General features: G+C 38.0%; 1 protein-coding gene across 5 annotated transcripts in view; it reads left to right on the top strand.

Moving 5' to 3' along the window:
- DTWD1 (DTW domain containing 1) overlaps positions 1-27,103 on the top strand; it is a 35,644-nt gene extending 8,541 nt beyond the window's left edge. For 4 of the 5 annotated variants that reach the window (XM_077938516.1, XM_015142232.3, XM_077938515.1 and 1 more), the window contains 3 exons: positions 2,607-2,750; positions 5,265-5,523; positions 26,738-27,065. In XM_077938516.1, the coding sequence (XP_077794642.1) occupies positions 2,607-2,750; positions 5,265-5,523; positions 26,738-26,985 (651 nt within the window). In that variant the 3' untranslated portion in view covers positions 26,986-27,065. Of the gene's footprint in view, positions 1-2,606; positions 2,751-5,264; positions 5,524-26,737 lie in introns of all 5 variants that reach the window. The other variant, NM_001260730.1, reaches the window with a different exon arrangement.
- Positions 27,104-27,841: the final 738 nt, after the last annotated feature.

A 27,841-nucleotide genomic window follows, 5' to 3' on the forward strand; every position in this document is an offset into this window, starting at 1 on the left:
CTTATTTCCTACCTTCCCTGGGCTAAGATAATACTGACATGGTGCTCAGGGACCGTAGGGAGAGGGAAAATAGTGTCAACTGAAACCGATCGTCATGAGGAAATTCTGATGTAGTGTTCAGCCAGAAGTAGACTGACGTAAAATCATTTGTGAACTGCCTACTTAAATGGTAAATGTTCCGTAATTAGAAGTTGGTTTGATGATTAGAAGCAATTGGGCCTAACTTATAAATGATCATTGGGCCTAACTTATAAATGATCATTGGGCCTAACTTATAAATGATTGCTAGGCCTAAGCAGGGAGAGTAGGAGATACAGTGTTTGAAACCCTAATTGAAAACTATTTGTAGGCCAAGGTCCTCCTGGGGTGTGTTATTTTTACTGTTCTGTCCCCAACATAATTGTCCAGGGAGAAAAAAATTTGAAATTGGAATTATTTAGTAGCTGCTCCATTCAAAAATAGCTTTGGAACTAATGACACACACACAACATGGAAGAACCTCAAAATAACTATTCTTAGCTAAAGTCAAATGAAGAGTGTACATTGTATGATTTCATTTATATAAAATTCTAGAAAGTACAAACTATAGTGGCAGTGGATTACTGATTGCCTGAGGAGGGCAGTGGTTGATGGTGAGAGGAGAAGGAAGAAGAGCATGAGAAGACTTGATAATGGCAAATCATTATTTTGACTGTAGCAATGGATTCAAGGATTTAATGTATGTTAAAACTTATTAGATTGTACACTTTAAATATGTACAGTTTAAGACGTAAGAAAAATAGTTTTGTCCTCCAGGGTAAAATAGTGTGCCCAGGGTAAATTCCTAGAATCCTACTTATTTAGTATGGGATGGGAACTTGGAGATGGTGGGAACTACTAAATAAAACAAAAGGTCATTTAAAAGCTGAAGTCAAGAACACATCTCCAGAGGGTTTCTTATATATAGTAAGGGAGATGTGACCTAGCATTTTTTTCATAATCATGGCTGAATGCAGTGCTTGTATAAGCATTACAAAGAAAGCTAAACCAAAAAGCCAAAGTGAAATAAGAAAAATATAATTTAAGAAATCCAAGAGAATATTATTTTTGCATAGAGACATGTTACAGACAACATCTATAACAAATAATGAAACTTTAAGGGAAATACTTAGGCAACAGGGGTCCCCAATCCCCAGACCACAGACCGGTACCAGTCCTAAGGAACCAGGCCACACACGAAGAGGTGAGCTGTTGGAGAGCAAGCAAAGTCTCTCTCTGTATTTACAGTCACTCCCCATCACTCACATTACCACCTGAGCTCTGCCTCCTGTCAGATCAGCGGCAGTGTTAGATTCTCATAGGAGCACGAACCCTGTTGTGAACTGTGCATACAAAGGACCTAGATTGCACGCTCCTTATGAGAATCTAATGCCTGAAGATCTGTCACTGTCTCCCATCACCCCCAGATGGGACCATCAAGTTGCAGGAAAACAAGCTTACGCTCCCACTGATTCTACATTATGGTGAGTTGTATAGTTATTTCATTATATATTATCATGTAATAATAATAGAAATAAAGTGCACAATAAGTGTAATGCGCTCGAATCATCCCCAAACCCTCTCCCCTAACCCTGGTCTAGGGAAAAATTGTCTTTCACGAAACCAGTCCTTCTTGGTGCCAGAAAGAATGGGGACTATTTAGGCAACATGATTTTGAAGAGAGTTTTGTGATATAAAGATTACACCTCTTAGACCTATTGTTACTATTTTTTAATTGATAATTATTTAATTTGTGCTGTTGAAAATGTGATGCCGAAAATCATGATGTTTCCTGCAAAGGATAACAGTTTTGACTTGAAAGTATGTATAAGGAACAGAATTTCAACTTGAATTTTAGATCTGAAACTTTTTGCCCAAACTTAACATTTCCTTTTAAAATAACATAAGAGGCCGGGTATGGTGGCTCACTCGTAATCTGAACGCTTGGGAGGCTGAGACAGGCGGATCACTTGAGGTCAGGAGTTCAAGACCAACCTGGCCAACATGGTGAAAACCCATCTCTACTAAAAAAATACAACAATTAGCTGGGCATGGTGGCAGGTGCCTGTAATGCCAGCTACTTGGGAGGCTGAGGCAGAATTGCTTAACCCAGGAGACGGAGGTTGCAGTGAGCTGAGATCACACCACTGCACTCTAGCCTGGGTGGCAGAGTGAGAGTCCATCTCAAGATAAAGAAATAAAAATAAAATAAAATAGCATAAAATAGGCAAACCTAGAGTTTATAGGATTTATAAAAATGTCCTTGGCACATATAGTGAAATGCAAAGAATTGGAGTTAATATAACTTAAATGAAAATGACATTGGAGCTTTGCTTTAGGAGAAGATTCTATGTTAAATGAGTTGAAAATAGTTGTCCTAATACATGATTAACAATGCCAAGGAAGAAATTTGGGTTGGTTTTGTAACGATCACCATTCTTAATATTCTGGTATATCTTTTAAACCATATGTGTATTTATAGAAATTTATTGTAAGCTTCCTATTTAGCTTTAAAGACCTTTTTTATTAACATAAAAATTAGAATGTTTATATATTTTTTATTTGTCCTTTTTTTTTTTTACCTTTAGCTTCCATTGAAGATTGACATCATTAAACATCCAAATGAAACAGATGGCAAAAGTACTGCTATACATGCAAAACTCTTAGCACCTGAATTTGTAAACATTTACACGTATCCTTGTATTCCAGAATATGAAGAAAAGGACCATGAAGTAGGCAACTTAGTTTTTATGACTCTTCACATTGGATATACAAATGAATTTTAACCTCCATTGCCTTTCTGATCTTACTCAAACATAATTTAATATTTTTCTTAATAAAGAATTATGCTTAGGTAGCATTAGACAATATACAGTTTATTTCATTGATATCTTCAAAGATCAGATGATTCTAGACTGCTATGCGTTTTTGAGTCTGCATTTTATAGCTCTTCTGCCTTATTTCTTCACGTTTTTACTACTTGCCAATATTATTGTGCCTGCTTTTACTTTTTCTCTTCTCCTTCTCCTGTTTGTGCTACATATAGATGATCTAAGTTGATGCAAACTGGGAAACCAGATTACAAATATTGTTGGAATTTCTCTAAAAGAAGAAAGACTGAGTTAGGATATTCAGGAATCCTCCTAAATTAAGAGCTTTAGCGCATAGCCTTTATAACATTTCTTTCAGCTGCTCAGAGGCCTTCCTTAGTCATTTTTAGATTCTTAATTGGTTTTCATGCAGTTGGAATTGTCACATTGGTGAGATATTATGGGTCTTCTTGGAGAAAAGTAATTTTACAATGTGTCTCAAAAAATTAGGCCTTGGGTACTAAAAGAAGCATGTAAAAGCCTTTTGGTCTCTTGGAGGCCATTTGTTGGTGTGGCTAATATAGAAACAAAATTAGAAATTAGTGCATTCATTTGTTCCAGGAAGAACTTGGTAAATTTTTACTTTTCTGTTTATATATCTTTTTTTGGTTGAGTTTATATAAAAAATTATGTTTGTAAATAATATTTGAGTTTTGGATCTAGGAAAATGTTTCTTCTCTGGTCAGCTAGACTCCATTTAAGTTGATTAAATAGAATGGAGTGCTATGTTCTGTAAGGAGATGAGATATGTTTATAATCTAAGAAAATTCAAAAGCCCTGGACTTTGCTAACCGGATATAGGGAGAAATATAGACATGTATTATGAATATTTAAAAACTTTGACAACTTTGAAATTTATAAAATTCAAGGTTTTTGCTTTTTTTTTTTTTTTTTTTTGAGACAGAGTCTCGCTCTGTCGCCCAGGCTGGAGTGCAGTGGCGCAATCTCGGCTCACTGCAAGCTCCGGCTCACTGCAAGCTCCGCCTCCCGGGTTCACGCCATTCTCCTGCCTCAGCCTCCTGAGTAGCTGGGACTACAGGCGCCCGCCACCGCGCCCGGCTAATTTTTTGTATTTTTAGTAGAAATGGGGTTTCACCGTGGTCTCGATCTCCTGACCTTGTGATCCGCCCGCCTCGGCCTCCCAAAGTGCTGGGATTACAGGCGTGAGCCACCGCGCCTGGCCAAGGTTTTTGCTTTTTAACAGAGTTTTGCTCTGTTGCCCAGGCTGGAATGCAGTGGCATGATCCCAGCTTGCTGTAGCCTTAAACTTCTGGGCCCAAGCAATCCCCGTACCTCAGGCTCTCGAGTAGCTGAGGCCATGGGAGTTGCACCACTACTCCCAGCTAATGTTTTTATTCTTTGTAGAGACAAGTCTCACTATGTTGCCCAGGCTGGGCTCGAACTGCTAGGGCTCAAGTGATCCTCTCACCTTGGCCTCCCAACGTGCTGGGATTACAGGCACTGTGCCCGACCAAGACTTTTTGTTACTTAATTTTATTTTATTATGATTTTGTTTTTATCTTTTTATTTTAAAAATTTGTATGCTCATTGAAGAAAATTTGGGAAATAAAGAAACATATGGGGATAAAATTCCCTTGATTCTCCAACGTTTATTCATTTAACAAATATTTACTTGGTGCCTGCTTTGTGCCAGGAGCTGTTCAGACATTGGAAGCTCTAATAATATAAATCTCAGTAAAAATGTGCTGAAAGAAAACAGGTATCATACTTATGTAATTTTTCCTGGAAAGTTAGATTTTTTTCCTTTTAATTTTTCACTGTAATAAATATACTTAGATATTGTAAGTGTCTGTGTTTAGGTTTATTTTATTACATTCCCATAATGAAATGGTTGAACCAAAGGGTATGAATAATTTTAAGACTCTTGATTTAAATTGTCAAATTGCTTCCATGAAGAATTATGCTATTTAATCCTGCCCTCAAACCACCATTTCCTCACCAGCATTCACTGTATCATTTGTTTTATCTTTGGCTTATGATATAGATGCAAATGGCATTTAATCATTGAACAGTTTTCAGTGGTTCTTTTACAAAGTATCATGTACTTTGCTTTTTATCTTATGAAAAATTATATAATTCAATCTTTTTATTTCAAGTATGATTAACTTGGCATCTATCAGTCAGTGAATAACTTATTTTGAAATAATAGTTTTAATTAGTATATTATGATTATAAATTACTAGGGGAGAGCCAAAAACTTTACCATACATATTAAAGAACCATATACAATAGAACCAACCTAATGCTTGTTTCTCAGATATGCAACATGTCTTTCTTAAAATTTTAAGTCAATCAAAATTTATATATTTTGAAGATCATAGTAGCACACTGCTAACCCAATTTTCTTTGTTTTAGGTTGCACTCATTTTTCCTGGACCTCAGTCTATCTCAATAAAAGATATTTCTTTTCATCTGCAAAAAAGGATTCAAAATAATGTTAGAGGCAAAAATGATGACCCTGACAAGCCATCTTTTAAACGCAAAAGAACTGAAGAACAACAGTTCTGTGATTTGAATGACAGCAAGTGCAAAGGCACACCACTGAAAAAAATTATATTTATAGATAGTACCTGGAACCAAACAAACAAAATATTCACTGATGAGCGACTTCAAGGTAAAAAAAAAAAAAAAAAAAATGTTTTTTTGGACTGTTCCTCCCTCAGACTTGTTTTGAAAAAGCTTCAAACTTATAGATAATTTGAAAGAAGAGTTGCATTGAATACCTATACATTTTGCCACGTTTACTTTATTTCTCTATTTCTCTTTATTATATATGTGAGTGTGTATTTATATATTACATATATTTTTGATTGATCAATTAAGTTTCGGGCTTTGTAACACTTTACCCTTAAATATTAAGTATACATTTTCCTTTTTTTGTTTGAGACAGTCCCAGTCTGTTACCCAGGCTGGAGTGCAATGGTGCAATCTTGGCTCACTGCAACCCTCCTCCTCCTGGGTTCAAGTGATCCTCCCACCTCAGCCTCCCAAGTAGCTGGGATTACAGGTGCCCACCACCACACCTGCCTAAATTTTGTGTTTTTAGTAGAGACAGGGATTCGCCATGTTGGCCAGGCTTGTCTCAAACTCCTGACCTCAGGTGATCCTCCTGCCATGGCCTCCCAAACTGCTGGGATTACAGGCATGAGCTACCATGTCCAGCCTAAGTGTACATTTTCTAAGAATAAGAATATTCTCCTATATTAATAAAGAATGACATCTCTTTTATAAACATCCTAATGGTGAACACATTTACTAAGAAGTTAGATCTTCTCTTTTGTTTTTTGTTTTTTGCCTTATAGGTTTGTTGTTGTTGTTTTCTAAGAGGGAGTCTTGCTCTGTTGCCTAGGCTGGCAGTGGCACAATCTTGGCTCACTGCAACCTCTGCCTCCTGGGGTCAGGCGATTCTCCTGCCTCAGCCTCGCTAGTAGCTGAGATTACAGGCACACACCACCACTCCGGGCAAATTTTTTTTTTCTTTTCTTTTTTTTTTTTTTTAATATATTTATTTTTATTATTATTATACTTTAAGTTCTAGGGTACATGTGCATAATGTGCAGGTTTGTTACATATGTATATTTGTACCATGTTGGTGTGGTGCACCCATCAACTCATCAGCACCCATCAACTCGTCATTTACATCAGGTATAACTCCCAGTGCAATCCCTCCCTCCTCCCCCCTCCCCATGATAGGCCCCGGTGTGTGATGTTCCCCTTCCCAAGTCCAAGTGATCTCATTGTTCAGTTCACACCTATGAGTGAGAACATGCGGTGTTTGGTTTTCTGTTCTTGCGATAGTTTGCTGAGAATGATGGTTTCCACCTGCATCCATGTCCCTACAAAGGACACAAACTCATCCTTTTTTATGGCTGCGTAGTATTCCATGGTGTATATGTGCCACATTTTCTTAAGCCAGTCTGTCACTGATGGACATTTGGGTTGATTCCAAGTCTTTGCTATTGTGAATAGTGCCACAATAAACATACGTGTGCATGTATCTTTATAGCAGCATGATTTATAATCCTTTGGGTATATACCCAGTAATGGGATGGCTGGCTCATATGGTACTTCTAGTTCTAGATCCTTGAGGAATCGCCATACTGTTTTCCATAATGGTTGAACTAGTTTACAATCCCACCAACAGTGTAAAAGTGTTCCTGTTTCTCCACATCCTCTCCAGCACCTGTTGTTTCCTGACTTTTTAATGATTGCCATTCTAACTGGTGTGAGATGGTATCTCATTGTGGTTTTGATTTGCATTTCTCTGATGGCCAGTGATGATAAGCATTTTTTCATGTGTCTCTTGGCTGTATGCATGTCTTCTTTTGAGAAATGTCTGTTCATATCCTTTGCCCACTTTTTGATGGGGTTGTTTGGTTGGTTGTTTTTTTGTTGTAAATTTGTTTGAATTCTTTGTAGGTTCTGGATATTAGCCCTTTGTCAGATGAGTAGATTGCAAAAATTTTCTCCCATTCTGTAGGTTGCCTGTTCACTCTGATGGTAGTTTCTTTTGCTGTGCAGAAGCTCTTTAGTTTAATTAGATCCCATTTGTCAATTTTGGCTTTTGTTGCCGTTGCTTTTGGTGTTTTAGACATGATTCCTTGCCCATGCCTATGTCCTGAATGGTATTACCTAGGTTTTCTTCTAGGGTTTTTATGGTATTAGGTCTAACATTTAAGTCTCTAATCCATCTTGAATTAATTTTCGTATAAGGAGTAAGGAAAGGATCCAGTTTCAGCTTTCTACTTATGGCTAGCCAATTTTCCCAGCACCATTTATTAAATAGGGAATCCTTTCCCCATTTCTTCTTTTTCTCAGGTTTGTCAAAGATCAGCTGGCTGTAGATGTGTGGTATTATTTCTGAGGGCTCTGTTCTGTTCCATTGGTCTATATCTCTGTTTTGGTACCAGTACCATGATGTTTTGGTTACTGTAACCTTGTAGTATAGTTTGAAATCAGGTAGCGTGATGCCTCCAGCTTTGTTCTTTTGACTTAGGATTGTCTTGGCAATGCGGGCTCTTTTTTGGTTCCATATGAACTTTAAAGCAGTTTTTTCCAATTCTGTGAAGAAACTCATTGGTAGCTTGATGGGGATGGCATTGAATCTCTAAATTACCTTGGGCAGTATGGCCATTTTCATGATATTGATTCTTCCTATCCATGAGCATGGTATGTTCTTCCATTTGTTTGTGTCCTCTTTAATTTCACTGAGCAGTGGTTTGTAGTTCTCCTTGAAGAGGTCCTTTACATCCCTTGTAAGCTGGATTCCTAGGTATTTTATTCTCTTTGAAGCAATTGTGAATGGAAGTTCATTCATGATTTGACTCTCTGTTTGTCTGTTACTGGTGTATAAGAATGCTTGTGATTTTTGCACATTGATTTTGTATCCTGAGGCTTTGCTGAAGTTGCTTATCAGTTTAAGGAGATTTTGGGCTGAGACAATGGGGTTTTCTAAATATACCATCATGTCATCTGCAAACAGGGACAATTTGACTTCTTCTTTTCCTAACTGAATACCCTTGATTTCTTTCTCTTGCCTGATTGCCCTAGCCAGAACCTCCAACACTGTGTTGAATAGGAGTGGTGAGAGAGGGCATCCCTGTCTTGTGCCAGTTTTCAAAGGGAATTTTTCCAGTTTTTGCCAATTCAGTATGATATTGGCTGTGGGTTTGTCATAAATAGCTCTTATTATTTTGAGATACGTTCCATCAATACCGAATTTTTTGAGAATTTTTAGCATGAAGGGCTGTTGAATTTTGTCAAAGGCCTTTTCTGCATCTATTGAGATAATCATGTGGTTTTTGTCTTTGGTTCTGTTTATATGCTGGATTACGTTTATTGATTTGCATATGTTGAACCAGCCATGCATCCCAGGGATGAAGCCCACTTGATCATGGTGGATAAGCTTTTTGATGTGCTGCTGGATCCGGTTTGCCAGTATTTTATTGAGGATTTTTGCATCGATGTTCATCCGGGATATGGGTCTAAAATTCTCTTTTTTTGTTGTGTCTCTGCCAGGCTTTGGTATCAGGATGATGTTGGCCTCATAAAATGAGTTAGGGAGGATTCCCTCTTTTTCTATTGATTGGAATAGTTTCAGAAGGAGTGGTACCAGCTCCTCTTTGTACCTCTGGTAGAATTCAGCTGTGAATCCATCTGGTCCTGGACTTTTTTTGGTTGATAGGCTATTAATTATTGCCTCAATTTCAGAGCCTGCTATTGGTCTATTCAGGGATTCAGCTTCTTCCTGGTTTAGTCTTGGGAGAGTGTAAGTGTCCAGGAAATTATCCATTTCTTCTAGATTTTCTAGTTTATTTGCGTAGAGGTGTTTATAGTATTCTCTGATGATAGTTTGTATTTCTGTGGGGTCGGTGGTGATACCCCTTTATCATTTTTTATTGCGTCTATTTGATTCTTCTCTCTTTTCTTCTTTATTAGTCTTGCTAGCGGTCTATCAATTTTGTTGATCTTTTCAAAAAACCAACTTCTGGATTCATTGATTTTTTGGAGGGTTTTTTGTGTCTCTATCTCCTTCAGTTCTGCTCTGATCTTAGTTATCTCTTGCCTTCTACTGGCTTTTGAATGTGTTTGCTCTTGCTTCTCTAGTTCTTTTTATTGTGATGTTAGAGTGTCAATTTTAGATCTTTCCAGCTTTCTCTTGTGGGCATTTAGTGCTATAAATTTCCCTCTACACACTGCTTTAAACGTGTCCCAGAGATTCTGGTATGTTGTATCTTTGTTCTCATTGATTTTAAAGAACATCTTTATTTCTGCCTTCATTTCGTTATGTACCCAGTAGTCATTCAGGAGCAGGTTATTCAGTTTCTATGTAGTTGAGCGGTTTTGATTGAGTTTCTTCATCCTGAGTTCTAGTTTGATTGCACTGTGGTCTGAGAGACAGCTTGTTATAATTTCTGTTCTTGTACATTTGCTGAGGAGTCCTTTACTTCCAATTATGTGGTCAATTTTGGAATAAGTGTGATGTGGTGCTGAGAAGAATGTATATTCTGTTGATTTGGGGTGGAGAGTTCTGTAGATGTCTATTAGGTCTGCTTGCTGCAGAGATGAGTTCAATTCCTGGATATCCTTGTTTACTTTCTGTCTCGTTGATCTGTCTAATGTTGACAGTGGGGTGTTGAAGTCTCCCATTATTATTGTATGGGAGTCTAAGTCTCTTTGTAAGTCTCTAAGGACTTGCTTTATGAATCTGGGTGCTCCTGCATTGGGTGCATATATATTTAGGATAGTTAGCTCTTCCTGTTGAATTGATCCCTTTACCATTATGTAATGGCCTTCTTTGTCTCTTTTGATCTTTGATGGTTTAAAGTCTGTTTTATCAGAGACTAGCATTGCAACCCCTGCTTTGTTTTGTTCTCCATTTGCTTGGTAGATCTTCCTCCATCCCTTTATTTTGAGCCTATGTATGTCTCTGCATGTGAGATGTGTCTCCTGAATACAACAGACTGATGGGTCTTGACTCTTTATCCAGTTTGCCAGTCTGTGTCTTTTAATTGGAGCATTTAGTCCATTTACATTTAAGATTAATATTGTTATGTGTGAACTTGATCCTGCCATTATGATATTAACTGGTTATTTGCTCGTTAGTTGATGCAGTTTCTTTCTAGCCTCGATAGTCTTTACGTTTTGGCATGTTTTTGCAATGGCTGGTACCGGTTGTTCCTTTCCATGTTTAGTGCTTCCTTCAGGGTCTCTTATAAGGCAGGCCTGGTGGTGACAAAATCTCTAAGCATTTGCTTATCTGTAAAGGATTTTATTTCTCCTTCACTTATGAAACTTAGTTTGGCTGGATATGAAATTCTGGGTTTAAAATTCTTTTCTTTAAGAATGTTGAATATTGGCCCCCACTCTCTTCTGGCTTGGAGAGTTTCTGCCGAGAGATCTGCTGTTAGTCTGATGGGCTTCCCTTTGTGGGTAACCCCACCTTTCTCTCTGGCTGCCCTTAAGATTTTTTCCTTCATTTCAACTTTGGTGAATCTGGCAATTATGTGTCTTGGAGTTGCTCTTCTCGAGGAGTATCTTTGTGGCGTTCTCTGTATTTCCTGAATTTGAATGTTGGCCTGCCCTACTAGGTTGGGGAAGTTCTCCTGGATGATATCCTGAAGAGTGTTTTCCAACTTGGTTCCATTTTCCCCCTCACTTTCAGGCACCCCAATCAGACGTAGATTTGGTCTTTTTACATAATCCCATACTTCTTGCAGGCTTTGTTCATTTCTTTTTCTTCTTTTTTCTTTAGATTTCTCTTCTCGCTTCATTTCATTCATTTGATCCTCAATCGTTGATACTCTTTCTTCCAGTTGATCAAGTCGGTTACTGAAGCTTGTACATTTGTCACGTATTTCTCGTGTCATGGTTTTCATCTCTGTCAGTTCGTTTATGGCCTTCTCTGCATTAATTATTCTAGTTATCAATTCTTCCACTCTTTTTTCAAGATTTTTAGTTTCTTTGCGCTGGGTACGTAATTCCTCCTTTAGCTCTGAGAAGTTTGATGGACTGAAGCCTTCTTCTGTCATCTCGTCAAAGTCATTCTCCGTCCAGCTTTGATCCGTTGCTGGCGATGAGCTGCGTTCCTTTGCAGGGGGAGATGCGCTCTTATTTTTGGAATTTCCAGCTTTTCTGCCCTGCTTTTTCCCCATCTTTGTGGTTTTATCTGCCTCTGGTCTTTGATGATGGTGATGTACTGATGGGGTTTTGGTGTGGGTGTCCTTCTTGTTTGTTAGTTTTCCTTCTAACAGTCAGGACCCTCAGCTGTAGGTCTGTTGGAGATTGCTTGAGGTGCACTCCAGACCCTATTTGCCTGGGTATCAGCAGCAGAGGCTGTAGAAGACAGAATATTGCTGAACAGTGAGTGTACCTGTCTGATTCTTACTTTGGAAGCTTACTCTCAGGGGTGTACTCCACCGTGTGAGGTGTGGGGTGTCGGTCTGCCCCTAGTGGGGGATGTCTCCCAGTTAGGCTACTCAGGGGTCAGGGACCCACTTGAGCAGGCAGTCTGCCCGTTCTCAGATCTCAACCTCCGTGTTGGGAGATCAACTGCTCTCTTCAAAGCTGTCAGACAGAGGAGTCTGAGTCTGCAGAGGTTTCTGCTGCCTTTTTTGTTGTTGTTGTTGTTGTTGTTGTTGTTTAGCTGTGCCCTGTCCCCAGAGGTGGAGTCTACAGAGACAGGCAGGCCTACTTGAGCTGCTGTGAGCTCCACCCAGTTAGAGCTTCCCAGCGGCTTTGTTTACCTACTTAAGCCTCAGCAATGGCGGGCGCCCCTCCCCCAGCCTCGCTGCTGCCTTGCAGTTAGATTGCAGACTGCTGTGCTAGCAATGAGGGAGGCTCCGTGGGCGTGGGACCCTCCCGGCCAGGTGTCGGATATAATCTTCTGGTGTGCCTGTTTGCTAAGACCCTTGGTAGAGTGCAGTATCGGGGTGGGAGTTACCCGATTTTCCAGGTGTTGTGTGTCTCAGTTCCCCTGGCTAGGAAAAGGGATTCCCTTCCCCTTTGCGCTTCCCAGGTGAGGCGATGCCTCGCCTGCTTCAGCTCTCGCTGGTCGGGCTGCAGCAGCTGACCAGCACCGATTGTCTGGCACTCCCTAGTGAGATGAACCGAGTACCTCAGTTGAAAATGCAGAAATCACCTGTCTTCTGTGTCACTGACTCTGGGAGCTGGAGACTGGAGCTGTTCCTATTTGGCCATCTTGCTCCGCCCCTTTTTTCTTATTTTCATAGAGAGGGTTTCACCATGTTGACCAGGCTGGTCTCAAACTCCTGACCTTAGGTGATCCACCGGCCCCAGCCTCCCAAAGTGCTGGGATTACAGGCGTGAGCCACCATGCCCAGCCTGCCTTACAGTTTTTAAAAATAACTTTATTGAGGAATAATTAACATATAATAAACTACATATGTTTCAAGAGTATTAAAGTTTTCTCATATGTGTACAGCTGTGAGACCATCACTACAAGTTAGAAAATGAACCTATCCACCCCCTGCCAAAGTTTCTGCCTGACCTTTTGTGATCTTTCTCATCCAGCTTTCCCCACAGCACACTTCCACACTCTCCAGCCCCATCTCTAATCAATGATCTGTATCTAATCGTTATAGATTAGATGCATTTTCTGGAATATTATATAAATTGAATCATATAGTATGTACTCTTTTCCTTTTTTTGGTTTGGCTTTCTCACACAAAATAAATAACTTGACACTCATTTTTGTTGTAGCATGTATCAATAGGTCATACATTTATTGCCAAGTAGTATTTCGTTGTATGGATATGCTACGATTAGTATTATCTACTTATCTGTTGATGGACATTTTCACTGGTTGTTTCCCATTTTCTACTATTTCAAATAATGTTGCTATGACACTTGTGTTAGAAAAAAAAATATGTTCTCCTGTATAATAAATACAGTACCACTATCACTCCTAAGAAAATTAATGAAAATTACATAATATCAGCTAATATACTGTCCATATTCAGATTTCCCTAGTTGACCCAAAAGTACCTTTTGTACCTTCCCCCCATATAGCATTTAAACTCATCACAGTTTATTTGGTTATTATGTATCTTTAGTCTCTTTTAATCTAGAGTAGTCCTGTTTTTGTTTTTCACGACTTAGACTTTTGTGAAGAGGACAGGTCAGTTGTCTGTTTCATTGTGATTAGTTTCAGTCTAAATATGTTGGCTAGGATACTTACAGGTAAGGATAAATCCAGTGTTGTCTGTCTAGTTTATATCTATCATTTGGGTATAATTATTAATAACATGTAATTTCACTCTCAGAAATGAACCTTTTAGCTGATAAATTGTATGGTTAACCAATTCATAGGTGAATTCATACTTTATTGTTGCATCAAATTAGGATGCACATAATGCAAATCGTTCTATTATTTGTGATAACTTTCATTACTTGATTAAAGTGGTGATTGCCCAATCTCTCCATTATAAAGGTTTATTTTTTCTCTTTGTAAGTAGTAGTAATCTGTGAGGTGATGTTTTCAGACTATGGACTATTTCCCAAAAACTTTTCACCAGTGATTTTAGTATTCATTGATGATCCCTGCATAAATCGAATAATTACATTGAGAATTGAAAAATGGTGAAATTTTAATTACATGGTTTCTTCCTACATTAGTTAGCCAATATGCTTATGTAAAGAAGAGCTTTTCCTTTTTCCCCTATTCTTTATTTTTCTCTCTTTCCACCCCTTTTTGAGATCACTATGGTCTTATGGATTTTCTTTTTAATTCAATACGCTATAATTTATTATAGCATATTCATGCTGATCTTTTTGATAATAATCTTTTTGATGTTGTAGTTCTCTCAAATTTTGCCAGTGGAAACCCTTCAGGTACTTCATGGCATGGCCTCATTTGTCTTTTTGGTACAACAGACAAGTTCACTTGTATTTTTTTCTGCCTCAGACCTGTAATCAATTGTTTTTCTAAGAAGCTATAGTTTCTTTTAATAGGAAATGGTATTAGAAACTAAGATCTGGTAAATTCATTACTTTTGGGATGTCATTGCTTCAATGGATAGAGCCAGGAAAAATGCACAGTTATGTGTCATGATTTCACACAGATAGTTCCAATTCATATTTAACATTATAGGGATTTTATTTCTTTTAGAGTGAAAAACTTCGTTCCTAATAATAGTGATTTAAAACAGTTACTTTACTTGTCCATGTATGATTAGAAGGCAAGAAAGCTGTTCAGTTGATATTAGGCAGTTGCTAAAACAGTTTGTTTCAAACTGGGAGAGCTTCTCTCAGGCTATTGTTAAAAATGTGCATTATCTGGAAAAGAACATTTTGACACTTTTTGGAGTCTGACTGGTGTTCATTAATTCCAAGCTGAAGCGAGTGACAACGCTAGATTTAACAAGCTTAATTTATGTAGTTTATGCATCTGAGATCTTCATATACGTTAGTAAAGTTGCTTTGAAAGTCTAATTGTGTGTACTTTGTGTCTTATGTGTGTGGGAGAGAGTAAAGGGCAGGTACTAGGGAGCATAGGATCTTTAAGAAATTTTGTTGCCGATGTTTGATAGAAAGACAAATGCCTAAGCCCTAAGGCTGTGCTCTTTGAAAAAGAGAAGGGGAACACTGCCTGCCACATTCCTGTGGATGTTTACAGCAGCAGGTTACTTGCCAGTTCGAAGATTTTTCTGAGCCATTTTTCTTTATAGTTACCTTATATGGTAATTGAAAAGATCAAATGAAAATACATACATAAAAACCGTTGACAAAACTATAAAAGGAATTATTGTGGTATTATTCGAAATCTCTTTTCAGAGTGTCCACATTTGGCTTGCCTAAAATCAGATTTGTACAAAAGATTTTTGTTATTCCTTCCCAATTCACATGGAAAGTATCATATATTTCAGTTCTGTGCTAGATCAAACATTTTTGAAGGGGCTTCTTAATCTCTTTAAAATCATAAAAGGAACAGATTTCTAGAGGCAGATTTTCTGCATGACCTACTTCAACCCCTATCCTTTGTGGCTCCTCATTGCACCACAGGAAACAATTAGGGCTCTACACATATTTACAACCTCTGTATATGTGAAATACTAATTTCTGAATAAACCAAGTTACTTCCATAAGAAACAATCCATGGTTTTTATAAATTGTTGGCTTTAGGCTTTAAAACTTTTTGTCATTTCATGGGATTAATCTGAACAAACTAAGTCTAAACCTCAGTTAAACCCTCAGGTGTACTGGAAATTATGTTTCCATTATCTTATATGAATGCTGAGGTTAGGAATCCCCTTAACAATGTAAAACCATATTGTTTTGCCAAATTTTTACAGAAAAATAGCTCTGTGTGTTCTACCAATGTCAAAACATTTGAAGGTAGAGTGCCTAATTTAATCACAAAAGGTAAACCTAAACCTACAAGTGAAGAATGATACGAAGATTTGTCATAGGAAGCCTTGACAGAATGTAGGGGGAGACATCGTTTCTTTTTGTTGGGTGGGAGTCCAGATTATATTTAAATGGCATTATACTGAAATTTGTTATAAAATTAGCCAGCTCTTTCCCTTCAGTTTGACTGTATTGATACAACTTTTAAAGTGAAAACTTTGTTCACATTATAAGCATTGCCTAAACTACACTCCTCGTGTCAGTGAGTGGTGTGTCCTATACTAACTTATTCAATCCTCACATCGAATATATGAGGTAAAGGATGTCATCCTCACTTTGCAATTGAAGAAACTGAGGCAGCACTTTTGGAAGGAAAAGCCATTTGTAATTATCTACTTTAAGTTTCTACTGCTAAAATATTTTACTAGTTTTGAGCCAGATGTAGTGGCTCATTCCTGTAATCCCAGCACTTTGGGAGATGAAGGTGGAAGTATCATTTGAACACAGGAGTTCTAGACTAGCCTAGGCAACATAGCAAGGCCTACATCTCAACAAAAAATAAAGTAATTAGCAAGGTGTGGTAGTGTGTACCTGCAGTCTCAGGTACTTGGGAGACTGAGGCAGGAGGATTGCTTGAGCCCAGGAGTTCAAGGATGCGGTGAGCTATGATCATGCCACTGAACTCCAGCCTGGGCAACAGAGCAAAATCCCTCAAGAAAAAATGTTTATGATTTTTACTATAATTTTATTATAAAGTTACTGATTGTTAGAAATACTAGGGTATAAAAATATTTTGCATTCAAGAAACTGAAATATTTAATGTGGTCTAGAATGCATACATATATGAGAATGGTAAAAGAGACTAGAGAAATTCAAATTATAAATATCTTATTTTATTCAGCATGCCTGGGCATTTGTTCTTTTATCCATAGTGCTGTGGCATCATTAAAAAATTTTAAGCTTGTCATTGACATGATTAGATTGTATTTTAAGTCTAATGGAAAGAATTGGGCTGGAACATGACTTTAAGCTCCAGTTCCTTCACTAAACAAAGAGGTTTTGCTTGTTTGTTTTTAACTGTTTTACATTTTTAAATGAATTGTGATACATATGAAATATATATATATACACACACACTCACACATATCATTAAGTTATAAAGCATAATGATATAATGAATAATTAAGAAGGCAAGCACCAGTATTTCTAACTTCCATTTACCCATGTTCTCCCTTGTACCATTCCCCTTCTTCCCCTGACAGTTATTTTCCTGAATTATGCTTTTTTAGATTATAGTATTATCTTTTTTAGATATAGTGTTTTCATAAACTATATATAATTTAGTTTTGCTTTATTTTAACCTGTGTGTTGTTTTCTTGGGGTTTGCTTTCTAAAGTCACATTTTGTTTCTAGGGTTTATCTATATTGTCATATCACTGTAGCTGTAGTTTATTCGATTTCACTGCTGAATAATATCTGTGAATATACTACAGTTTATCTGGTTTCCTGCTAATGAAACACTTCGGTTATTTCTAGTTTTTGCTGTTACAAATAATGCTACTACACACATTCTTGTGCATATACAAGCTCCTCTAGGAAACATACCTAGGAGTCACATTGCTGGGTTGTTGAGTATGAGAATATTCACCTTTACAAGATAATGCCAAATTGTTTTTCAAAGTGGACATACAAAGGAATATTTCCATTATTAATGTATAAGCTCTCCATTGATCCATAATCTCTCCTACCTTGGTATTATCAAACGTCTGATTTTTGCCAATCTAGTATTTTAAAATGGTGTCCCATTGTCATCTTCATTTACCGTTCTCTAATTACTAATTGGATTGAGAATTACATTGTTTGTTTGTTTGGCCATATACATGTCCTATTCTGTGAAATATCTATGCCCATTTTTCTAGTGTTTTAATTGATTTGTAGAAATTCTTTATATATTCTAGAATATAGATAATGTTGTAAAATATCTTCTTGCAGTTTGTGGTTCATCTTTTTAATTTCTTTGTTTTCTTTTGAGGAAAAAAATTCTTAGTGTGGAATTTATCAATATGTTTGTGTCTTGTTTGAATCCTTCTCTTCTGCAAGATACTATATGGCTAATGATTTGCCTGAGATTTTATTGTATTTTCTGTGTAAGTAATGCCAATTGCATTTCTTTCCAGTTCTTATCCATCTAATTAATTTATTGTTCTTTATTACTATGTTAAGACCTCTAATGCAGTATTTAATTGAAGCCCAATTATTTAATTGTAGAGGTCATCCTTCTCATGTTTCAATCTGATAATCTATGTCTTTTAAATAGTAAGTTTAGTTTATTTACAATTGCTGTGAGTATCGATGTAATTGGATCTACTTTCTACCATCTTAATTTTTATTTCTATTTGTGCTTTTTTATAATTTTTGTTTCTTTTTTTGATTGAATGAGGTTTTTTCTTATTCCATTTTTATTCCTATTTCAGTTATTTTAGAGAATTGCCCACATCACTTAAAAAGTTCAAAGCCAAACAATGTTTAACCTCTCCTTTTTTACATTGTATGGACTTCATATGCTGAAGCTTCATTCAGCCTCCTCCTGGTTCACAATGTTATTGTTAATATCATTATTTTTGTTCTGTCCTTTATTGTCAGTCTACAAATTAGTTACTATTACTGTTTTTGTTTTATACAGGCAACATTTTTCTGGATTTGCACAGATGTTTACCATTTTCTTTACTCAGTGTTTTATCAAATATATCCTTTAGGAATTCCTTTAATTTGGTCTCTTGTTGCCATATGTTCAGTTTTCATTTGTCTATTAATGTTTGTCACTTTTTTCTTGATATGTTATTCTGCTGGGTTCACAATTTTAGGTTGCCAGTCTGTTTTTTGTTTGTTTGTTTGTTTGACACTTAGAAGATATTATTCTAGTGTCTTCAATATTCTGTTGTTGCCAATGGGAAGTCTTTGGTCATTCTAATTACCTTTTCATTGTATATGATCTGTCCCTTCTCCATGACTTCTTTTAAAATCTTCTCTTTATCTTTGGTGTTTTGCAGTTACATAAATATGTAATAGATCTAGGCACTGATTTGTTTGTGTTTATCTTGCTTGAGACACATGATGTTTCATGTATCTGTGGCTTTTTTTTTTTTTTTTTTTAATTTATTTATTATTATTATACTTTAAGTTGTAGGGTACATGTGCATAACGTGCAGTTTTGTTACATATGTATACTTGTGCCATGTTGCTGTGCTGCACCCATCAACTCGTCATTTACATCAGGTATAACTCCCAATGCAATCCCTCCCCCCTCCCCCCTCCCCATGATAGGCCCCGGTGTGTGATGTTCCCCTTCCTGAGTCCGAGTGATCTCATTGTTCAGTTCCCACCTATGAGTGAGAACATGCGGTGTTTGGTTTTCTGTTCTTGTGATAGTTTGCTAAGAATGATGGATTCCAGCTGCATCCAAGTCCCTACAAAGGACTCAAACTCATCCTTTTTTATGGCTGCATAGTATTCCATGGTGTATATGTGCCACATTTTCTTAATCCAATCTGTCACTGATGGACATTTGGGTTGATTCCAAGTCTTTGCTATTGTGAATAGTGCTGCAATAAACATACGTGTGCATGTGTCTTTATAGCAGCATAATTTATAATCCTTTGGGTATATACCCAGTAATGGGATGGCTGGGTCATATGGTACATCTAGTTCTAGATCCTTGAGGAATCGCCATACTGTTTTCCATAATGGTTGAACTAGCTTACAATCCCACCAACAGTGTAAAAGTGTTCCTATTTCTCCACATCCTCTCCAGCACCTGTTGTTTCCTGACTTTTTAATGATTGCCATTCTAACTGGTGTGAGATGGTATCTGATTGTGGTTTTGATTTGCATTTCTCTGATGGCCAGTGATGATGAGCATTTTTTCATGTGTCTGTTGGCTGTATGAATGTCTTCTTTTGAGAAATGTCTGTTCATGTCCTTTGCCCACTTTTTGATGGGGTTGTTTGTTTTTTTCTTGTAAATTTGTTTGAGTTCTTTGTAGGTTCTGGATATTAGCCCTTTGTCAGATGAGCAGATTGCAAAAATTTTCTCCCATTCTGTAGGTTGCCTGTTCACTCTGATGGTAGTGTCTTTTGCTGTGCAGAAGCTCTTTAGTTTAATGAGATCCCATTTGTCAATTTTGGCTTTTGCTGCCGTTGCTTTTGGTGTTTTAGACATGAAGTCTTTGCCCATGCCTATGTCCTGAATGGTACTACCTAGGTTTTCCTCTAGGATTTTTATGGTATTAGGTCTAACATTTAAGTCTCTAATCCATCTTGAATTAATTTTCGTATAAGGAGTAAGGAAAGGATCCAGTTTCAGCTTTCTACTTATGGCTAGCCAATTTTCCCAGCACCATTTATTAAATAGGGAATCCTTTCCCCATTTCTTGTTTCTCTCAGGTTTGTCAAAGATCAAATGGCTGTAGATCTGTGGTATTATTTCTGAGGACTCTGTTCTGTTCCATTGGTCTATATCTCTGTTTTGGTACCAGTACCATGCTGTTTTGGTTACTGTAGCCTTGTAGTATAGTTTGAAGTCAGGTAGCGTGATGCCTCCAGCTTTGTTCTTTTGACTTAGGATTGTCTTGGAGATGCGGGCTCTTTTTTGGTTCCATATGAACTTTAAAGCAGTTTTTTCCAATTCTGTGAAGAAACTCATTGGTAGCTTGATGGGGATGGCATTGAATCTATAAATTACCTTGGGCAGTATGGCCATTTTCACGATATTGATTCTTCCTATCCATGAGCATGGTATGTTCTTCCATTTGTTTGTGTCCTCTTTGATTTCACTGAGCAGTGGTTTGTAGTTCTCCTTGAAGAGGTCCTTTACATCCCTTGTAAGTTGGATTCCTAGGTATTTGATTCTCTTTGAAGCAATTGTGAATGGAAGTTCATTCCTGATTTGGCTCTCTGTTTGTCTGTTACTGGTGTATAAGAATGCTTGTGATTTTTGCACATTAATTTTGTATCCTGAGACTTTGCTGAAGTTGCTTATCAGCTTAAGGAGATTTTGGGCTGAGACAATGGGGTTTTCTAAATATACAATCATGTCATCTGCAAACAGGGACAGTTTGACTTCTTCTTTTCCTAACTGAATACCCTTGATTTCTTTCTCTTGCCTGATTGCCCTAGCCAGAACTTCCAACACTATGTTGAATAGGAGTGGTGAGAGAGGGCATCCCTGTCTTGTGCCAGTTTTCAAAGGGAATTTTTCCAGTTTTTGCCCATTCAGTATGATATTGGCTGTGGGTTTGTCATAAATAGCTCTTATTATTTTGAGGTACGTTCCATCAATACCGAATTTATTGAGCGTTTTTAGCATGAAGGGCTGTTGAATTTTGTCAAAAGCCTTTTCTGCATCTATTGAGATAATCATGTGGTTCTTGTCTTTGGTTCTGTTTATATGCTGGATTATGTTTATTGATTTGCGAATGTTGAACCAGCCTTGCATCCCAGGGATGAAGCCCACTTGATCATGGTGGATAAGCTTTTTGATGTGTTGCTGAATCCGGTTTGCCAGTATTTTATTGAGGATTTTTGCATCGATGTTCATCAGAGATATTGGTCTAAAATTCTCTTTTTTTGTTGTGTCCTTGCCAGGCTTTGGTATCAGGATGATATTGGCCTCATAAAATGAGTTAGGGAGGATTCCCTCTTTTTCTATTGATTGGAATAGTTTCAGAAGGAATGGTACCAACTCCTCCTTGTACCTCTGGTAGAATTCAGCTGTGAATCCATCTGGTCCTGGACTTTTTTTGGTTGGTAGGCTATTAATTGTTGCCTCAATTTCAGAGCCTGCTATTGGTCTATTCAGGGATTCAACTTCTTCCTGGTTTAGTCTTGGAAGAGTGTAAGTGTCCAGGAAATTATCCATTTCTTCTAGATTTTCCAGTTTATTTGCATAGAGGTGTTTATAGTATTCTCTGATGGTAGTTTGTATTTCTGTGGGGTCGGTGGTGATATCCCCTTTATCATTTTTAATTGCGTCGATTTGATTCTTCTCTCTTTTCTTCTTTATTAGTCTGGCTAGTGGTCTGTCAATTTTGTTGATCTTTTCAAAAAACCAACTCCTGGATTCATTGATTTTTTGGAGGGTTTTTTGTGTCTCTATCTCCTTCAGTTCTGCTCTGATCTTAGTTATTTCTTGCCTTCTGCTAGCTTTCGAATGTGTTTGCTCTTGCTTCTCTAGTTCTTTTAATTGCGATGTTAGAGTGTCAATTTTGCATCTTTCCTGCTTTCTCTTGTGGGCATTTAGTGCTATAAATTTCCCTCTACACACTGCTTTAAATGTGTCCCAGAGATTCTGGTATGTTGTATCTTTGTTCTCATTGGTTTCAAAGAACATCTTTATTTCTGCCTTCATTTCGTTATGTACCCAGTAGTCATTCAGGAGCAGGTTGTTCAGTTTCCATGTAGTTGAGCGGTTTTGAGTGAGTTTCTTAGTCCTGAGTTCTAGTTTGATTGCACTGTGGTCTGAGAGACAGTTTGTTATAATTTCTGTTCTTGTACATTTGCTGAGGAGTGCTTTACTTCCAATTACGTGGTCAATTTTGGAGTAAGTATGATGTGGTGCTGAGAAGAATGTATATTCTGTTGATTTGGGGTGGAGAGTTCTATAGATGTCTATTAGGTCTGCTTGCTGCAGAGATGAGTTCAATTCCTGGATATCCTTGTTAACTTTCTGTCTCGTTGATCTGTCTAATGTTGACAGTGGAGTGTTGAAGTCTCCCATTATTATTGTATGGGAGTCTAAGTCTCTTTGTAAGTCTCTAAGGACTTGCTTTATGAATCTGGGTGCTCCTGTATTGGGTGCATATATATTTAGGATAGTTAGCTCTTCCTGTTGAATTGATCCCTTTACCATTATGTAATGGCCTTCTTTGTCTCTTTTGATCTTTGATGGTTTAAAGTCTGTTTTATCAGAGACTAGTATTGCAACCCCTGCTTTTTTTTGTTCTCCATTTGCTTGGTAAATCTTCCTCCATCCCTTTATTTTGAGCCTATGTATGTCTCTGCGTGTGAGATGGGTCTCCTGAATACAGCAGACTGATGGGTCTTGACTCTTTATCCAGTTTGCCAGTCTGTGTCTTTTAATTGGAGCATTTAGTCCATTTACATTTAAGGTTAATATTGTTATGTGTGAACTTGATCCTGCCATTATGATATTAACTGGTTATTTTGCTCATTAGTTGATGCAGTTTCTTCCTAGCCTCAATGGTCTTTACATTTTGGCATGTTTTTGCAATGGCTGGTACCGGTTGTTCCTTTCCATGTTTAGTGCTTCCTTCAGGGTCTCTTGTAAGGCAGGCCTAGTGGTGACAAAATCTCTAAGCATTTGCTTATCTGTAAAGGATTTTATTTCTCCTTCACTTATGAAACTTAGTTTGGCTGGATATGAAATTCTGGGTTTAAAATTCTTTTCTTTAAGAATGTTGAATATTGGCCCCCACTCTCTTCTGGCTTGTAGAGTTTCTGCTGAGAGATCTGCTGTTAGTCTGATGGGCTTCCCTTTGTGGGTAACCCGACCTTTCTCTCTGGCTGCCCTTAAGATTTTTTCCTTCATTTCAACTTTGGTGAATCTGGCAATTATGTGTCTTGGAGTTGCTCTTCTCGAGGAGTATCTTTGTGGCGTTCTCTGTATTTCCTGGATTTGAATGTTGGCCTGCCCTACTAGGTTGGGGAAGTTCTCCTGGATGATATCCTGAAGAGTGTTTTCCAACTTGGTTCCATTTTCCCCCTCACTTTCAGGCACCCCAATCAGACGTAGATTTGGTCTTTTTACATAATCCCATACTTCTTGCAGGCTTTGTTCATTTCTTTTTCTTCTTTTTTCTTTTGGTTTCTCTTCTCGCTTCATTTCATTCATTTGATCCTCAATCGCTGATACTCTTTCTTCCAGTTGATCGAGTCGGTTACTGAAGCTTGTGCATTTGTCACGTATTTCTCGTGTCATGGTTTTCATCTCTTTCATTTCGTTTAGGACCTTCTCTGCATTAATTACTCTAGCCATCAATTCTTCCACTTTTTTTTCAAGATTTTTAGTTTCTTTGCGCTGGGTACGTAATTCCTCCTTTAGCTCTGAGAAATTTGATGGACTGAAGCCTTCTTCTCTCATCTCGTCAAAGTCATTCTCCGTCCAGCTTTGATCCGTTGCTGGCGATGAGCTGCGCTCCTTTGCCGGGGGAGATGCGCTCTTATTTTTGGAATTTCCAGCTTTTCTGCCCTGCTTTTTCCCCATCTTTGTGGTTTTATCTGCCTCTGGTCTTTGATGATGGTGATGTACTGATGGGGTTTTGGTGTAAGTGTCCTTCCTGTTTGATAGTTTTCCTTCTAACAGTCAGGACCCTCAGCTGTAGGTCTGTTGGAGATTGCTTGAGGTCCACTCCAGACCCTGTTTGCCTGGGTATCAGCAGCAGAGGCTGCAGAAGATAGAATATTTCTGAACAGCGAGTGTACCTGTCTGATTCTTGCTTTGGAAGCTTCCTCTCAGGGGTGTACTCCTCCCTGTGAGGTGTGGGGTGTCAGACTGCCCCTAGTGGGGGATGTCTCCCAGTTAGGCTACTCAGGGTTCAGGGACCCACTTGAGCAGGGAGTCTGTCCCTTCTCAGATCTCAACCTCCGTGTTGGGAGATCCACTGCTCTCTTCAAAGCTGTCAGACAGAGTCGTTTGCGTCTGTGCAGAGGTGTCTGTGTGTCTTAGTTTACTGTGCCCTGTCCCCAGAGGTGGAGTCTACAGAGACAGGCAGGTTTCCTTGAGCTGCTGTGAGCTCCACCCAGTTCGAGCTTCCCAGCAGCTTTGTTTACCTACTTAAGCCTCAGCAATGGCGGGCGCCCCTCCCCCAGCCTCGCTGCTGCCTTGCTGGTAGATCACAGACTGCTGTGCTAGCAATGAGGGAGGCTCCGTGGGTGTGGGACCCTCCCGGCCAGGTGTGGGATATGATCTCCTGGTGTGCCTGTGTCCTAAAGCGCAGTATTGGGGTGGGAGTTACCCGATTTTCCAGGTGTTGTGTGTCTCAGTTCCCCTGGCTGGGAAAAGGGACTCCCTTCCCCCTTGCGCTTCCCAGGTGAGGCAATGCCTCGCCCTGCTTCAGCTCTCGCTGGTCGGGCTGCAGCAGCTGACCAGCACCGATCGTCCGGCACTCCCCAGTGAGATGAACCCAGTACCTCAGTTGAAAATGCAGAAATCACCGGTCTTCTGTGTCGCTCGCGCTGGGAGTTGGAGACTGGAGCTGCTCCTATTCGGCCATCTTGCTCCGCCCCCCTGTGGCTTTTTATAGTTTAAAATAATTTCTGGAAAAGTCATTGGCATTATCTCTTTAACCACTCCCTCTCTTCCATTCTCTTTGTTCTCTCTTCCTCGAACTCCTATCAGTCATTTGATCTCCATATCTCCGAATATTTTTGTGTTTCTTTTATTATTTCTTGTCTGTGCTACATTTTACATTGAGTAAAAGTGGGATGTGACAGTGGGAAATCATTAATGACTTAGAAGTTCTAGTTGGTCATTGGGCCAATTTTGATGCCACCTTCTCTCTTTTATTTCTCACTTTAAAATAAAATTTGCAAAAACAAGAAAATAAATATAGTATGAGTCCAATTACTGGCCTAAGGAGCTAAAAGCATTCTGGGTTTGTATGATGACAGCTGAGTTGTAACAGATGAGAGTTCTATTCTGTTATTGCATTAATTATTCCCTCTTTAAATGTACAAGAGCAAGACATTCTACCTGACTCTGTTATTGAGCTCTACAGCATACATGTGACAGAGCTAAAACAAACAAACAAACAAAAGAAACCATAGCTTTAGGATACTCTGTTCATGAATATAGCCTGAAAGTGATAATCAAGAAGTAAACTTTTACCACTATTAAGGAACATTAAGCTGCCTATCTCTCAGTGAATTTCAGAATGATATTTTAAGTCAGTTTAGGCTGTAATCCCAGCACTTGGGGAGGCTGAGGCGGGCGGATCATGAGGTCAGGAGATCAAGACCATCCTGGCCAACACAGTGAAAACCCATCTCTACTAAAAATACAAAAAATTAGCCCGGCCTGGTGGCGGGCCTCTGTAGTCCCAGCTACTTGGGAGGCTGAGGCAGGAGAATGGCGTGTGAACCCAGGAGGCGAAGCTTGCAGTGAGCCGACGTCACGCCACTGCACTCCTGCCTGCGTGACTGAGCAAGACTCCGTCTCAAACAAACAAACAAGCAAAAAATTAGTTTAAACTGAGCACTGTAGCTCATACCTATAATCTCAGCACTTTGAGAGGCCAAGGCAGGAGGATCACATGAGCCCAGGAATTTGGGACCAACCTGGGCAACATAGCAAGACACGATCTCTAAAAAATAATAATAATAAAAAATCTTAGCTGGATATGGTGATGTGCACATGTAGTCCCAGCTACTTGGGAGGCTGAGACGGGAGGATCACTGAGTCCAGAGTTTGAGGTAACTGTGAGCTATGATTATGCTGCTGCAGTCTAGCCTGGGTGACAGAGTGAGACTTCATCTCTAAACAAACAAAAAAGTCAGTTTGTCAAGGAAATGAAAATTAGTGAATGTAGTCCTATCAGAGATTCAGATTTTTGAAGATGCTGATACATAGAAGATTGGAAGACATGAATATCTTAAATGTTAACTACTTTTAATTCATTGGTCTAAGACTCAGTATAACTGTCATGTGTAAGATTTTATTATTTGTTTTATGTTGCTTCTGTATATACCTTAAGGTGTTTAAGAAAATGTCTTGTTTCAAACTGGGATTAAGGAAGTTAACTGTAGTCTTTAAAAAAAAAATCCTTAGAATAATTAAGAGAAATTATTATTATTGTACCAAGCCTGTGGTTAAGAAAACATATTTATATATTTTTCTTTCTTTTTTTTTTTTTTTTTTTTTTTTTTTTTTTTTTTTTTTTTTGACAGGGTTGTTACAAGTTGAGTTGAAAACAAGAAAAACTTGCTTTTGGCGCCATCAAAAAGGAAAGCCAGATACTTTCCTTTCTACAATTGAAGCCATTTACTACTTTCTGGTAGACTACCATACTGATATATTAAAAGAGAAATACAGAGGGCAATATGACAATCTTTTATTTTTCTATTCTTTTATGTACCAGTTGATAAAGAATGCCAAATGCTCTGGAGATAAGGAAACAGCAAAACTTACACATTAGTTTTTAACAAGCCACTTATGTCTTTTTATTTTGCTAACATTAATAAACTTATATTTGTGCTTTGTTTTTTTCTTAAGAAATAATCATATATAATGCCTGTAAGACCATTTGAAAAAATTCCAGTTTTATATATATTACTTCATATTTCTTAAAGGGAAGGAAATTGTATCTAGGGGAATTTTTCAGAGATACTGTTGATAGAAAAACTTACTTCAGAAGTTATTTGCTCAGTGAAACCTCAGTTTCATTACTACATTTTAATATAGTGTGTTATGTCTCTGTGATTAGATATATTCAGTTAGATCTAATTAGCTATTTATTTCAAAATCTTTATATCTTTTCACCTGTACTCTTGACCACCTTTAGAAGTAAATGGGGTTACAATCTACTGGCTGAAAAATAGGTCATAAGTGATTTTTCTTAAGGTTAGTAGCAAACATAGGCAGAACTAGAATTAGAGTTCCAGTGTCTAGGGCTGTTTCTTTAAGCCCTAAGGTTGTTAAAAGCAGAGACTCTGGAGCTAGACTACCTGAATCTAAATCTCATCCTTTCTGCTTATCAGCCATGTCATTTTCTTCCATTTGTACAAAGCAGGCGATACTGAGTAACTACCTTATAGGATTAACTGGGAATTAACTGAGTTAATATCTTAAGTGGCTTTCAGCAGTACCTGAAATATAGTAAGTGTCATATATATATATATATATATATATATATATATTTACTCTTTTTATTTTATTTGGAATTGCGAACTAAGAATAATTGAAGCCCAGCTGCTAGTGGCCATCTCTGCTGCCAGATGAAAAGAGCCTGATTTAGAATGAAGTCAGCAAACGAAAGCAGAGTGGAGAAAGAC

Source organism: Macaca mulatta, chromosome 7, assembly GCF_049350105.2.
Source record: "Macaca mulatta isolate MMU2019108-1 chromosome 7, T2T-MMU8v2.0, whole genome shotgun sequence".
Taxonomy (NCBI): Eukaryota; Metazoa; Chordata; class Mammalia; order Primates; family Cercopithecidae; genus Macaca; species Macaca mulatta.